Consider the following 16,245-nt stretch of genomic DNA (forward strand, 5'->3'; position numbering starts at 1 on the left):
AAATCTCACTTTCCCTTGCAATTCCCATACTGGTAAAAGATTGAAGCAACTTTGAAAATATCCATTCATCTCACTGCCATGCTAATTTGGGTTGCAGTGCAGCATTTAATTTCTTTCTCTCAGTGCCCACCCAAACCTAGAAGTATCAACTAATAGCTAATAAATATCTGTAATAAAACGAATCAGAAGCATCTGGTTCACTGAGTGTCCTAGTTTGGCTTCTGAATGTCTTCATCACAGAAGTAAATGTATTTTTATTGCATGAGTCACATGATTAGCCTTAGATGCCTTAATCATTTTTGTTCATGAGATCAACCAAAGTCTTCCGAAGTGGCAACTTTACTGCATTTCAAAGCAGAAAGTGCAAGAAAATTATTTCAGAAATTTATCACAACAATACTATCCAAATGGATTCTAAGTGAATCCTTCAGTCAGTTTTGCCCCAATTTAGCAAATTCTTAAAACCAAATTCTAACTTTACGTAGTCCTACTGAGTTCTTCAAGGTAGGCAGGCGCTTAATCTAGACTCATCCTGCTGAGTCTAGGCCTTTCTAGATCAAGGAGGAAGATTTGATCGGAGCTGTTGGTGCCAGAAGAGACATTGGGGCCCCAGATAAATTCTGACGATGGTCACTCTGGCACAAACTCCGCCTTTACAGAAACTGTGTTCATCAAAATGCAAATTGAATTTGGCTCTTGATGATACTACATAAATAAGAACTGAGGTTCATACAATAAGAAAGTAAATTCATACAGTCAGTGCTTGTGCTTGAACAGCACAAACATTTGTTAAAACACTTTCCAATACCAAAAGCCAAGGATATTTCTGCCAGAAATACATCTTTAGTGTATATATTTTTTTTCCAACTTGATATTTAGAGATAAGCAGTACATTTGTAACACCTAGCATGTGCTGAAGGCCAGCTTCAAGTGGTACCTTGGGAAGAGGCACCTAATAACTAAGTAAATCCAAGTGACATCATTTGCAAAACTGATCACTGAGTCATGATAGTTTTCACTGTTTATAAGAAGAAAAGATTTTTCAGCTATGTCTTTGACCAACCATGTATATCTTGTATTAAACCTATTAAACACAAATTATGTGAACTCGTCTAATCAGAATATAACATCTCATTGGAGACTGGTAGTCAAGGACATCTAAATCTTCACCATAAGCAGAGAACTACTTGTAAATAACCTTATCATTCAGATTAATAAATTAAAGTTGCAGAATAGTAAGTTATATAATTGTTAGAAAAATCAAATGCACATACCTCGTACACAGAGAGATCACATCAAGTCATTGTTAAAGCAAGTTACAAATGTTTTGAATAGCATCATATAAGAATTCAAACTTGACATCAGAAAGATAAAATGCTTTTGAAATCAGTGACACTGAATAATGCTTTTAAAAACCATTTTATGCTAAATTTCCGTGTTGGAATACTAGTTGCTGAATTCAATCTCCTTGGTATTTAACCAGTGTATTCTGTGTTCTCCCCATAATTGTGCTTTTTAGATAAAATTATAAATAAGATTCCCAATATTTAGTTTCTCAAGAAATTGAGACTGCTGAATTCTACTTTTATCTGAACAATCACAATTGGCATGTTTCTTCTGTTAAAAACACATGGCACAGAAGATTAGTTCCATACCTTCAACAGACTGACTTGAAAAATATAAATATATACTGTATTTGTATATAATGTGTATATATACACTATCAATATTCACATTAGAGAATCAGAACAATTTTATTGAAATTACTTGTTAAGAAAGCCTTCTGTTGTGACCTCATGTCCACATAAAGCATTAAGAATCTTCAAGTGTACCGTGTGAAATGGGGCTTCCTAAACCTAAAGAAAACATACTGATGAAATATATATGAATATGCTTTTTTTTGGTTGTTAATGTACATGTTTTCAGATCTGCAATATCCACCAGTGATAGCTTGCAAGTTACAAAAGCTAAAAGAGTTATCTAGAGTCAGTGTTTCCTCTCAGCAGGCTGCTGCAGGCAGAGTTCACTCCCAGAAGAAACTATTGGCAAATTATTCTCAAGGTGATGGTTGATGAGATGACTTATGCTGTCAAAGACACGATCTTTTGTACGAACCTTTAAAAAGAAGGATGCAAGAAAAAAACATTAAAGAAAGAGCAAAATACTACTTTTCCCCCTCAACTTTGCACTAAAATTCTTTTAGAATAAAACAAAACAGTTAATCATGTCTTTGTTTCTTTATCCCCAGTCTTCAGAGATTGATCCTTCTCCCATCAAAATCCATGGAAGTTTGGCTGTTTCTGGAGTAAACTCGTCTGTGTCTTACTCCTTCTATTCTCTCCAAATAAACATGTTGCTTGCTGTCTGTGGGCCAGCTACCATAAATAGGCCTGCCTGAAAACTTTCTGAACAACGTTTTATTTCACTGAAAGCTGGAATTTTAGATCCACTTTTCTTCCTCCAGAAATGACCTACTTCTTTCAGTTATTTTTCCTTTTTCATTAGAAACAGCTGTCCCTTCAGAGAGACCTATAGAGAGATGCCAGACCCTGATTCTTCTCTCCATGCCCCAGTGACTGTGTTTTCCCTCACAAAGGACTTCGTCTTGAGATGCCAAAAGACTTGCCTCACTTCTGCTTGAAAACTCCCTTCCCCCAGAAGTGATCCAGCTGTCATTTTTGTCTCACTTGTGTTTGTCCTGTGCTGCACAGTACCCACTTGGGCTTTCAAAATTCAGACACTTCAGAGAAGGGAACAGCATTTTTCTAGCACATTTACCAGCACTATATATTATGAAAATATGAATAATATGATGATTATTCATATATATATATATATAAAATGACATCCATGAAAAGAGAACACTGATATTGCAAGGTCAAACTGTCAAAAGTTAGGGCAGGCCAAAAAGTAATTTCTGTTACAAAATGCAACTTAGGACAAGCTGTCACAAGAAAAATAAGCAATAAACAACCTTGATGCAAATGATGTCATTAGCTCAGTGGACAATAGCAATGCTGCTGAAGAAAACCATCAGGTTCTCGTGATTTCTGAAACATACCTCTGAAACATCAGTGCCTGTATTTATTCAAACCCATATTTTCAAAATTAAAGGATATCTTTAAAACAGTGCCAGCCTTCATTATCTGTATTCACGTGAACACCTTTCCGGTCAGTTCAATTCAGCTGAGAGTGTCCTCACCATAAAACAATATGCTCTGCCATCACCAAAGTTTAAGCTCTCATTCTGAATCCAGTAAAAAGCCTGCAATCTTCAGTTTTAAGCATCACTTACTTTGAACTAGGGGCCCTTTTTGTGAGCTGGACCAGGGTAGAAGCAACAGGACAGTTAACTCTGCTCTCAAAACAAGGCTTTAAGTGTTGTAACGCATCACTGGCTAGTTTTGTATGTGTTAATGAATGGCCAGGCACTCTCTGTATGCATGAGTTTCATAAATAATTATACCAAGGCCACACAGAAGAAACACAAGCCACTGGCACACTGCTCAGGCCTGCTATACGCTTGCATTTTATCCACCATGCTCCACTCTGATGAGTCACAAATAAAGATGCTCAACAGCTGTGCCTGGACCTACACAGACAGCACAGCTAACCTAACTACTGCCATAGGAAACTGGTTCTTACCAAGTGGTGCCTCCTTAAGTGGACTCCTGCGAGAGCAGGGTCTTTGAAGCTCCCATAAGCAGCAGAAATAACCAGCGAACTGTCCCAAGCTCGTGCAAGATGCTGCGCTGCCCACTTCCTCCTGATCTTCACCCCAAGGACATGAAGCGCCTGCTAGCATGTAGAAGTACTCAGGCCTGTTCAGAAATGAACTGTTTCATGTTTGGGCTCCTGCCTGCAGTTTTAGTTGCAGTTAGACTGCCCCGTTCCTAAATGCAGCCACTACTCAGTTAATCCCCAGCAGCCTCCACTTAAACAGCAGAAGCGGTGGGAACAGAGTTCAGCACTCTTTGTCCGTGAGGATCAATTAATAGGTGTTTGTGAAGCTTTCTGCAGCCATTGTGAGGCAAGTACTTTAGTTCTTTATCCAGCATTTCGGGGGCTTTACTGGGGGAGACAAGAGATTCCTGATGGTGTTACATCCCCATTGCATCAGCTGCCTGTCCTGCTGAGGGGCGGCAGGAGGCAGAGGTGCCTTGCCAGGGGCACATCCCACCGTGACATCCCGTTTGCTCCAACAGAGGAGCAAGCTGGGAGACTGGCTTACGGCAAGGACAGTCAGGATAAGAGTTTCCCAGCCCTCTCTGTGAAGTATATGTGGATGATGAATCAAATTCCCTAGATGCTACCAGATAAGACACCAGATTCTTCCTCACTGCGGATAGGGTCACCAGGAAGGCAATGAAAGGGGCCCAAGTTCTAGCAAGCTCATTCCCGGGCAAGCAGGGCATAGCCTGAGCAAAGGTGCAATTGGGAAATGGGAGGAACACTTTGCCGCACCAAGCCTTTTGTACGGACAGCTGTTGTTATTCTCTCTACCCTACCCCCCCCCCCCCCCCCCCCCGGAGAAAGGAGGCGGTAGGGAAGGCTTTGGGACATGGTGGTACATTACCAGAAGGCTGAGAGATGGATAGACACAGACAAGAAGCAGGTCCCTAGGCAGGGAGGGCAGCAAATTAATGCTGCCCTTAGAAGCAGTGGAAAAAAGATGAGGGTCTGTATCCTTCACCTACACCAGCAAAATGGCCTGGGGCTCACAGAGCCTCAGTACTCCACGCCACTAAGAACAGCAGCAGGCATATATATCCTTTGCCTCTCAGAGCACCCAGTGGCCTGCAACAGCTATTTGAGCATTTATTTTGAAGAGAGAATTAGGAGGCCCCACTGAAGAAGTCACAAAATAGCCGGCAAAATTTTAGCGAACGAGACCCCTCTCTAAGAGGCTTGGTGCCCAGTTATCCAGGCTGGTGTCTCAGTGAAGCCTAGGACTAGGCAGTTGTTCTAGAAATAAATGCTTAAAAACATCATTTCACTGCCCTCTTGTGGCAAATGTAATTACAACAAGTATCATGGCCATTTCTCATTACAGCATTTATACTCTGCAGGATCGACACAATTCTGCTGGTCTTCTGCAAGTTTGTCAGCTGAAATGGATGCCAGCAGGCCAGCTGCTTTCCTGGAGTTTCTCAGTTGCTTTAGAGCTTGTCATTTAAGGTTGTCCTTTACAAAGAAGAGGAGTTGCCAGCTCTCTGCTACCAGGAGCCAAGAATAAAATATGTGGCAATGCTTTAGGTTGTTTCAGATGAGGTTAAGCCTCTGCAGAAGCATGACAGGAGAGCTGCAGAAGCTGGAGTTTCTTCGCCCTCAAAATTCTGCTGCCGAGAAGCTCCCTTCCTCACCTCAGGGAGCCCTTGCGCTGCAAGGAGATGGAGCAGTTTTGTCCCATTTGTCTCCCAGGCTGAGGGCAGGAAACATTCCCAGGAAAAAAAAATGGCCTGGATGGCATGGTCTATATTCTGGCTGACAGAGACAGTACGTGGAAATTTCAGACACAAAGGCTGTCTTATGTGCTGTCCTATCAGCAGCTTCTCAGCCAGAAGCCTAAAAAAGTGACTTAGTTACACTTTTGAGGCCAAGACAGTATTACAGTGACAAAGCTTGACCTTGATAGCAAAAAAGCTCCTAATGCTCCCTGCAACGTGCAGAAATCATGCAGTAGATCTCCTAAACATCAAGGAGAGAATTAGAGATGTGATGGCACCTTATATGAGGCTGTGATTATGACCAGGTCTGAATAAGCTGTAAACAAGATTAAACATATTTAGAGAAAATACATCAAGTTAGAAACATCCCGCAGTATTATTCAGGAGTCAGCACTTACAGTTCCTTCTGGATCCACCAAAAGAAGATGCTTGGCTTGTCCATTATGCATGCCAGTCAACACATAAGAGCCCGGATTCGTGGTACTTTTCCTCACAAGGAAGTCTCCACATTTCTTTAGCAGCTGTTCTGCTTCTTTCCTGCTCATCTCTCCTTGATACCAAGGCTCGGTACTCAGCTCCTCCATTATAGTCCAGTCTGCTGCTCTGGATAAAAGAGGACTGGTACATTCAATGGAGGTGGTCTTATTCAACATGGGCTCAGACGTTTGGTTTTTGAGAGCATCTTCAAATGGTTCTGGTTATAGACACAGAAACAAGTGCAAGATCATTCAGAGGTAAATTATATTGCAAGATAATCATATTCCAGTTGTTTTTAACTGTATTTGTTTTGTGTAATAGCTACTTCCTTTTATCCTTATGAAAAACTAAGGGAAGATGTATTGCTAGGCCCACCAATTTATGGAATACATTAAGACTGAGGAATGCAATACATTAAAAATATACAGTATGCACAGAAAGATGCTGATAAAAATCAGCACCAACCTTGACATGAGCTTTTGAAAGGTACTGATGAAAAGTACTGATTCTATTTCAGTAATGGCAAAAATAAGATATTGTCAACAGTTGTATTTATAGGCTCTGATACAGAGCAAAACTCTCCTTTCCTCTTGCCAGTTACGTCAGACAATTTCATTTCAAATAAATTGCATAATATGGGTAACCAAAGTTATTATGCTCATATCTGGTCCCTCTTCAAACAACATATTCATTTAACAATTATGCATTACTGAGTCTCCAGCCTAAGGGGATGTCTAGAAGGGATCAGTAGCCCTTATTACTCAGCCTACTCTTCTTCCTAACAGACGCAGGCTAACATATTTACTGTGATTTAGCTAACTGAAATCATCCTTGAGGAAGCATCTTCTAAACCTCAGCTAACCCCTGAACTCAATCTTACTTTCTCCAGATTGGAATGGAAAGGTGTGTCATTAAATATCCCAACAGTCTTGCAGAAAGAGGTCAGTGTATGCTTCATTATATGCTGTACTGACCTATCAAAAGGTATTTTCCCTTTCACACTTTCATCTGATCAACTAGTATTAAAAAGATAGGTTGTTTTGTGCCCATTAGATTCACCAGAGGACATCTGCAGAGCAGGACCAGGAAGCAATACACCAGCTCAAAATAGACTACTCGGATGGTAACAGTATATAGTGGTTGCGTGGGGCCACACAGGGGTTAATTTAGCTCAGAGAAATAGGGTAAACACTATGCTGTCACAGCTTGTTGGTGCCTCAGCTAACTCTTTAAATCCAACTAAGCTATGTCTTTACTACACTGCAGTCTGCACAAAGCCCAACACATGTTTAACTTGACAAACCATGTTAACACTGGGCTAGCTGACACATTTTCTAGTACCATTTTTCTCCCTTGTGATCCAATGGTTAATAAAGATTAATGCAGGCTGGAAGATAAGAAATCAGTTTTCCTTATTTTTAGGAAAAGAATGTTTATAAAATGGAGGGAAGTGTGTGCATGTTTTAAGGACATGGAACATGGGAAATCAAGGTTAACCTCCCTCATTTCAAAGAGCAAACTTTTCTCACTGAAGATCACTCTTCACAGATAGGTACCGTCTCTAATTTTCTTCCCTCCTGCTAGAAAGCACTGTCAGGCATATCTCAGCAAACGCATTCCCGGAGGACAGTTTTGTGTGTATTGAACTAAGAGAAATGTAGATATGTTATTTTACAAATAACATATAGGCACCGATTGCTTTGTCTCACTGCCTTTTAATAAGGTGAACTGAATTAAATAAACTATGTGTCAGCAATTGATTGGAGGTAGGAAGACTGGAACAACAGGGAAAGTTTTCTGCTTTCCCCACCCTTTTTGCTAAATATGATCTGTTCATGTCTGAGAACAGTATGTAAGGATAGCACCAACATCAAATTATGACTGATGCTTAGAACATTATTTTAAGGTTATGGTTATGATACCAATTTCATAACAGCTGACTTCAAAGTTAAAACAGATAGCTAGATGGGACTGTAGGTCTATCCAGAGCATGGGATAAAATGTTTTTATAATTTCCCTTCCAGCTTCTTTGTTGCACCAAGTCTCCATAGCACAGATTTGCTACCTAGTAGCATATTGGCAGGGCTGGCAGGAGCTAATTCTCCAGCCACTCACTCCTTCAGTCCCCTTCACGAGGAGGCTCCTGATCTTGTTTCCTTCTGACATTGTTGTCCATGATGCTAAGGATAACACAGGCTGCAACTCAGCTTAGCACACGTCTAATACAAACTAGCTTCAAATCTTTGGCCACCCTTATTTTGAACTCAGTCAGAGATGAACAAGCACCACAAATTCCAAAAATCACCATGAATCCCTCAGGAGAACTAAAATTTCATTGGGGGAGTTACTGAATTCTTTTAAGACAAAATAAATCTGTGAATATATTGGGTCTCTTATTAGGAAGGGAATGAAAAGGGAAGGAACTCACTCATGTCAAATAGATCCTTTCCTGGGCTGCTCTCTTTGGTATTATCTGTTGTTCCAATGAAGGTACTTTCAGCATCTGGCTGAAGTGCCAATAGAGCTTCCATATTTATATGTTGGGTGTTCACATATGTTGGCATCTCTGCTGTCGGGGTTACTTGTGATTTCCCTTCTGGCATGCTATAAATATCCAAAGATCCTAGAAAATTCAAAAGATTTTTTTTCTTTTTTTATATTTGATAGAACATTGTTTTTAGAATGACCAGAAAATATCACACATCATCACCACAGTTTTAAAATTCCCTGGAATGGGAGATGAAAAGACAATAACTGCTGAGTCTAGTCAAAAAAAAATGTTGATGAATGAAGACAGAACTGTGTGTTTCAGTCAGGTTTTTTTTCATGAGGAAAGTGAATTTTTGAAAATAAAGACTGTGAGTTTCAAAGCTGACACTGTGTTGGGGAGTCATGAGAGAAAGAAATAAAATAAAATCCCCAGATTCGTGCAGATTAGCAACAGAGAACAAATTCTGGCACTTGAAAAGAAAGTGTCCTGGGAAACACAAAGCCATCAAGTAAATGTGGAAAGGGTAAAATTTCATATAGATATTTTGACTGATGTGATTTGCTTATAATTCATAGACAACAAAGACAGGAAAATTATGCATGGTTTGTTACTTACAAAGCGTTTGTAGAACACAGTGCAAACACACACACACACACACTGTTCTACATTTTCAGAAGGGTTGCTGATTTTAAGCAGTTCCTTTGGAAATCCTATGTTAAATATCTATAATGGGTGCGATTTTCAAAATGGACCAAATGGCCTGCCTTTAAATACCATGGGCTTTTAAGACATGGCAAGCCAGAAAGGGTTCAGAGCAAGCTGAAGGTTGGGGGCTACACAAATTATGAACTATTCTGCAAAACATAAGTTTTTATGAAAGTGTGCATAAAAAAATTTGTCCAGAGGTACTTAGCAAACACTTTTCACTGAAATCAACACTAAAATTCATGACAAAAGAAATGTATCATCAACAAAGTACAGATTATTGCCGTTAGACTTTGAGGCATCAGGCTTTCATGCACTTTGCTCATCCGAGACCATCTGCGTTATTAGCACCTACAAGTAGTGAAACTCACCTTGTTTAACAGGCCCATGATGCCAGTCTTCACTAAATTTGTCTCCTAGGTGCCGACTCTGATAATAGGTTTGCTCTCTTCCCACTCCTGCTGCAGACTAGAATGGACACACACACAAAGAAATCTTCAACTACCTTTAAAACACTGGGATATATTATGAGTGGCTTTGAAGATTTCCTTGGTTGTATTCTATGTACACCCACTCTTCATTTCTGATTCATCGTGGTGTCAGAATATATATTTCATGAATGCATTTGTGTAGGAGTAAGATAATACTGGTTACCTTCATGTAAACTTCCCTCCTTCCTGCTTTTACTAACCCCTGCAATCCCAAATGACATATCATCTCCTTCGGTACAGTTGTCTTCACATAGTGAGACCTGACAAACCACCCCTGGGACAAGTGCTCCACGGAACGCAGATGTGGGATCAGAGGATGCCCCAAGCGCCCTCCAGAGCACCAGCAGGAAACTCATATCGGTACTAGGGATTCAGCCAGATGCTGGAGGGAGGATGCTTTCTCCAGAGAAGGCCCCTCTGGCATTTAAGCGGAGTTGTGCTGGATCTGAAAACTTGTCTTCAGCGGCTATGCTGATACTGCAGTCAACTGTCTGACAGCAACGCCAGCAGAAATATCCAAGATGACTTTAAATCAGAGATTCAGGTGCCACTACATCACGCCTCAGCACCACAGAATTCAATGCAGGATGCAAAGCCTATATAGGGCCCTAGCTAAATGATGACTGCTACTGAGTTATTAACATAATTAACTGTTAATAATGACTGCAATAGATTGTTTAAACAGTTCTGCATCAAATCCTTCCCAGGTTGTGTGCACTCCTTACTATACCGGCCTGCTGGGAGAGCAAAAAGACTAGGGTCTAGGCTCCAAACACTGCCATGTGCCCCTGCATAGGGAAGTGCTACTCATCCAGCTCACACTCCTTGGGGCGGTGTGAGATGTACCAAGGGCTGAGAAGGGCCCTGCTGATTTCCCCTAGGCTCTGCAAGGGCCACCAGCTAAGCCTGCTCAGCCACATCAAAAGCACATACTGCAGGGTTCATTACACTGAATTGCAGTTCTCTCTCTTGTTACATGTAACAGTTATAATGAAGGGGTGAGGCAGGAAAGAAAGAGGTGAGGATTTCAGCTAACCAACAGAACTTGGGCTGTTTTGATTCTAGGTTTGTTGATATTGCCATTGCCTTAAGTCAAGGTTCAAAGTCCTTTCATACCAGCGATCAGAGGTGACATGAAACATGTGGTATGACAGTGAGGGTGAGCCAGGAGAATAGCTCTGGGGCTCACAGAGCCTGCCAATCAATGAGAGGAGCCCAAAGTTGTGATCATTCAGTAAAAAGGCTAAATTTTGAGTTCTGATGCAATGGGCAAGGCCCAAACTGAGGTGCCAATCTGCAAGCAGCTGGCTGAGATTGGTTAAGGCCAGTGCCTTCAACAGCACTTTTAGAGCTGGTCCAAAAGGAAGCAAAGCCCACTATCCTTGCCGCTCACAGTTCTGTGAGCGGCAAGGATAGGAGACCTTCAAAGTCCCATAGCTAATGACAGGAGTCAACAGATGTTAACCAACAGCTCCTTCCATCTAGCAACCCCACCCAGGGGCGTGGGAGCCTTCGATCCCCCCAGCTCCTGATACCCTACCCCACCATGGCTGATTCCACTTACACAGAATAAAAGATCACCTTTCTTTTTTTTTTAACTCATGCTCATAAGTAAAAATGCAGTAATCAAAAGAACATGAAAGAGTGATCCTGGCTTGCCAGATCAAAATGCCATCTAGTCCAATATCCTGTTTCTTAGAGTGGCCAAAAATAAATGAAAGAGCAGGGCAAATATTTATGATGGATCTCCCATATATTCTCCCAGACATCATTTGAAACTCACTGAGCAAACTACTAGAAAAGTAGTAACCCTCAGTAGACTTCTCTTCCTTGAATCTGTGTAACCTTTTAGTATCGTGAAGAACTCACCTCCTTTTGCTTGTCCTGAACCTGCCTAATTTGTTGCCTCAAAATCATTGATGCTCCGTGATTCAAAAGGAAACTGGCCACACATGAAGAGTTGTGAGCTATAAATGTTCCCAATGTGTCCATCTTAAAATACACTTCACTTTTCAATTTTGGATTAGCAGCAGGAGGGCAGAAGTGCAATTGCACTGACCTGAGCTGCATCCGCAGCAGTGGGAAGCCTCGCTTTGAGCCTGGCATCAATGAAGCCGCCAGGAGGGGGCATTTTATTGGGGATGTTGTTGTAATAGGGATGTTCTGCTGCGTCTCCCTCTTCCTCCATCCACGGCTCATCAAAACTCTGCATCCTGTAAGAAAGTGACTGCTTTATTTTGCCCATCACTTGCAAAGTGCTCACAAGTACTTGCAGCATGTTAGGACTGTCTGTCGGGGGTCACTATTGCATATTATTTTGACAATTCAATTACACTTATAAATCAGGAAGGAATGATGGATCAGACAGCAGACCCCCTCTGTTTAGACAAACTTGACCTAAACTCACTTTGCAACAGATGAATTTCTTTATGCTGACTAAAGGATGTTTTCATTCAGCCTTAATAAGTGCCATTAAAAACTGAATTAACAAACTATTGTATTTAACCTTACTGCAGCATTTGTAATATTGTTACTTGATTGACTGACTAAATTCTAAAACATTGTCTTTAATTATGGCTGCTCTAACACAGATGTAAATCTGGAAGAGCTCCATGACGTTGAGAGATCAGATTTGTAGTTTCATTCTACATTTAACAGTCATTTACACCAGTCTGAAGTGAGTATAGAATGCTTCCAGATGAAAATAAGTGGCATTTTATATTTGCCATGCACTCATTTTACTTTCATGTAAGAAATCACACAGGGTAACAGCTCACTGGATTTACACTAATGTTAGTGAGTATATACCAATGCATTTCAAACCCACAGCTCACTAAAGAAAAGAAAATGTTATACCCCAGCTTTTTATACATACATAAAAAGACAGCTTTTGCATCTTCCAGAGAGGAATGCAGTCAAAGCCTGTCTACAATACATTATATTCCTAAAAACTTCACCCTGGCTAATATCACAAATAGTGAAACGTCACTAGTCATTTTGAAAGCCCAGTAAATCTAGTTTACTGAATCTAAATTGACAGAGCTGCTACGACAGCAACAACGAGGAGGAAGTGCCACACAAAACATCCATTCTTGCCATCCAACACTGTCTGCTAGCTACAATGGAAAACACATGAACATGCCTGTAAGTTCACTGTAAAATCCATATTTAAACATTCTTTTAAACTGACTGTACTCCTTTCATATTCATTAGGCAAACCCTGCTTTGCCAATTCAGCAGAAAGCTCTTATTTAAATATTTAAGTCCTGTCCTTCTCCAGCAATTTGTCCACAGCACATTTTACTAAGTAAATACAAATCTAAAACAGATTCTTTAGCAGTCTTCTGCAGTTGTACTCACCTGTCATGGAAAGTAGGCATCTTAGAGGGACATCGTAAATATTGCTTAAATCGAAGCTCAAAGGCTTGCCCTATGGTGCTGATGACATCCTGCGCCAGGCCATCACAACACTCCAGGATATGGCAAGCTAAATGGAAAAGATTGGCACATGCAAACCATTATTTATGTTACAACTGGGTGCATTAACCTATGACAAAAGACTGACAGGTCAGGCATAGCTGCACTATTCATGGTGTGCACATTTCAAAAAAACCCAAATCAGCTACAGTGAATATCAGACAACGGGGCTTTTAAAGGTTAAATAGAATTGCTATGGTCTACACCTGCAGTAGGTGAGACCAGAAATCAGTTCCACAATTTTGACAGGTACATGAAGACAGGAAACCTCATAAAATTTCACTTGTTATTACCTCAATGCAATAGGTTATATGAGAACTTGGAGCTTTAAATTGAAATTATAAAGATATTAGTTGATAGTAACAAAAAAATTCAGCTATTCCAAGCTTTCTTTGCTTTCCTTAATTTTACCCCCACTTCAGTTTTAAAAGCTACTCATTCCAAGTTTGCAAAGCCCTCACTTTGAGTTTCTAAAATTTCCCAAAATACAGGCTCAGAGAGGATGCATAACTCGGATACTTCCCAGATCTTGGGCCCTGATATGATCCCAGTAAGAGAGGACTGCTGCCTCTTCCTGCTTGCCATGGAGTCACTGCTAGCAAACTGTGGGAGCGCTGGCTAGCGCAGAACCAGGCAATTGGCTTATTCCAGCACTTTTGTGCACCGTCTCTCTGAACCTGCCGTGACGGGGGCAGTGAGGACAACTGGCAACACAAGCTCTGTCCTGTGGGAGACTGAGAAACTTCTATCCACTGTCTGAGCAGCCAAAGCAATCCCAGTTTTAAAAAGAGAGTGGCTCAGAGGTATCATCCTATGTGACAGCATACAGAGGCAAACTCATGACGGTTTCACCTGGAAGTGTAAGAATGTAGATGGTTATTAAGAGCTGGAAGCTGAAGGGCTGAATCAATGCCTCAATGATATTAAGAAAAGCCCAAGCGAGTTCATATTCTATATTCACTGCTGGACAAGTACATGGTTGAGCTAGAGCATGGATTGCCAACGAGGATCTGGTTGTTTTCTAAGCCCTCCTATAGTACCATGGGACCTTACCCAAAGTTATTAACTTCTGTCTCCCCTGATCACTTTACTAGGTTTGAATATAAGTTCTTCATTTAGCATGCCGTTCTGCATTTTAGTATGTGTGCAGTGCGCAGCTCACTGGAATCAAGAGCTTTGGATGCCGATGTCCTACAAATAAGGGTTGCGCGCAAATAATTTGTGTGCAGCTGTGTAATTTTGTCAGTTAAAGCTATATAGGAGGTGAAGGAGATTTAGCAATGGCCCCCCAGAGGCTGGTCTGCTGGATGGACTTCTGAAGAGGCCAGAATAAAGGGCCAAGAAACCTGCAGCTATGCAGGGACAGAGCTACGAAGGCACCAAACTGTCGCTCCCTCATTAGCAGCACCAGAGGTGCCATGAGATGGTACCAGTCACAGTGCTGCTCTGCTAAACAGATCCAGAGATGCTCTCACCTTACAGCATCTGCTGTGCCCACCAGCAGACTGAGGCAGTATCTGATTTGGGAGAAATGTCCCTGACTGCAGGTTGAAAGTGGATTTGAAGGCACACATTGCTTGCTAGCAGCAGGCTATTTGCTGTTTGCCCTCCCTGCACCACTGTTGGCAGTGCTGGACAATCCATCCCCAGATAAGGTGCAGTCATATCTTCATGAATGTGGACTGAAAGAAGTTAGGGCAGAACTATGATTTTTTCCACCCTTTAACAGGAGTGGGTATTTAGGGAGGCTACATCGCTTGCTGCTAAACCTGCCTGGAGCTGAAATGAACCATGAGTCATTTTTTTTAAGTAGTTTCAGTAGGTGACATAATGAATAACCTGTTTCCTTGGATACGTGAATGGACTTTCAGCAGGTAAGAGATGTGCTTCTTGTAAAAGGACAAAAAGGTTTGGCTCACATGAAGATGCTTTCTTCTGTATGTTATAGCAGAAGACGGACAGCCTTTAGCTTGCTAGATGCAAAATATAAAACTCTAAGAAGAGAGCTTTCCCATCATTGGGAAGAAATGCATCTAATATGCATGTGCAAGCTCTCTTACAGCATGGGTCTTGCCATCAATAATAGCAGCAGTAACATTTTCACTAGATATGGAAGCAAATTTGAACTCACTTCTAACTTGTTTTGCAGGTAACATAAAGACTGACCAAATGGCCAGTGATGGTGAAAAAGGTGATCAGGATCCCTCAGTAAGCTAAACTCCTTAAAAAGCAAAATGCATTTTAATACCAGCCACATGCAAAGTCACAGATCTGCAGACCACTCATGTATACACACAGCAGGGAAATCTATCGTGCAAAACTCTAACTCTGAAAGATTAAGGATTGGAGCATAAGAGAATTTCACACGAGAAAAAAGGGCTACACTGCAGCACAAAGAGCTAATGAGAAAACTGGCTAATGAAGAGGACAAAAGCAAACAAGAATAGGAAGCTGCGATCTCTATTACAGATTAGTGAGACATACTAGCATTGCTCTACATTTTGAAAACAATGCAGAAAAATTTAAGATGGAGGAACAAAAATGATTTGAAGGATGGAGAACATGTACTGCAGTTGGAGACCTACAGAATTCACTCTGTTAAACCTTTTGTAAAGAAAACTGCAGGGCAACTTGATCACAGCATATAAATACATCCATGGGAAGACAGTATCAGGTGCTTAAACTTTGACTCCTCAATCTGGGATACACCAGCATAACAAGAAACAGTGGCAGGAAGCTAAGGCTAAACAAATTAGTTAAACAAGTTAGCTATAAGGAATGTAGTCCATGAAATAGTTTTCAGATAAAATCCATTCACATAGGAACAGAAGATGGAACACAGGGGTCCTCCAGACCTCTAGGTTGCTACTGAGATCTCTTGGTGTGACTAAATTAATCTCCAGTTTTGGAGAATGGTACAGCTGAAGAAAAGGTGTTGAAAGCAGCTCTACAGTCTGGTGCCTGAGCCTTTTTAACAAAAGACTCATGAGGCTGAAACATGCAGGCATGGCAAGGAACTGAACCATCTCCCCATCTTCATCCCCTCATAAGTTTTCTAATCGTTTGACTTACATTCAGCATATTAGTATGTTTAGTGCAGGTATTATCTATGAGCTAACACTGCCGAGACTGGACATTTCTGCACATGGACACAACA

General features: G+C 41.1%; 1 protein-coding gene across 1 annotated transcript in view; it reads right to left on the reverse strand.

The window, feature by feature from the left end:
* Positions 1-1,779: 1,779 nt before the first annotated feature.
* LOC112978778 (SHC-transforming protein 3) overlaps positions 1,780-16,245 on the reverse strand; it is a 60,449-nt gene continuing 45,983 nt past the window's right edge. The window contains exons 9-14 of the mRNA XM_026092492.2: positions 12,972-13,098; positions 11,671-11,824; positions 9,492-9,588; positions 8,353-8,547; positions 5,846-6,141; positions 1,780-2,115 (exon numbers count right to left, since the gene is read on the reverse strand). Of these exons, the coding sequence (XP_025948277.2) occupies positions 1,987-2,115; positions 5,846-6,141; positions 8,353-8,547; positions 9,492-9,588; positions 11,671-11,824; positions 12,972-13,098 (998 nt within the window). The 3' untranslated portion in view covers positions 1,780-1,986. The remainder of the gene's footprint in view (positions 2,116-5,845; positions 6,142-8,352; positions 8,548-9,491; positions 9,589-11,670; positions 11,825-12,971; positions 13,099-16,245) is intronic.

Source organism: Dromaius novaehollandiae, chromosome Z, assembly GCF_036370855.1.
Source record: "Dromaius novaehollandiae isolate bDroNov1 chromosome Z, bDroNov1.hap1, whole genome shotgun sequence".
Lineage (NCBI taxonomy): Eukaryota > Metazoa > Chordata > Aves > Casuariiformes > Dromaiidae > Dromaius > Dromaius novaehollandiae.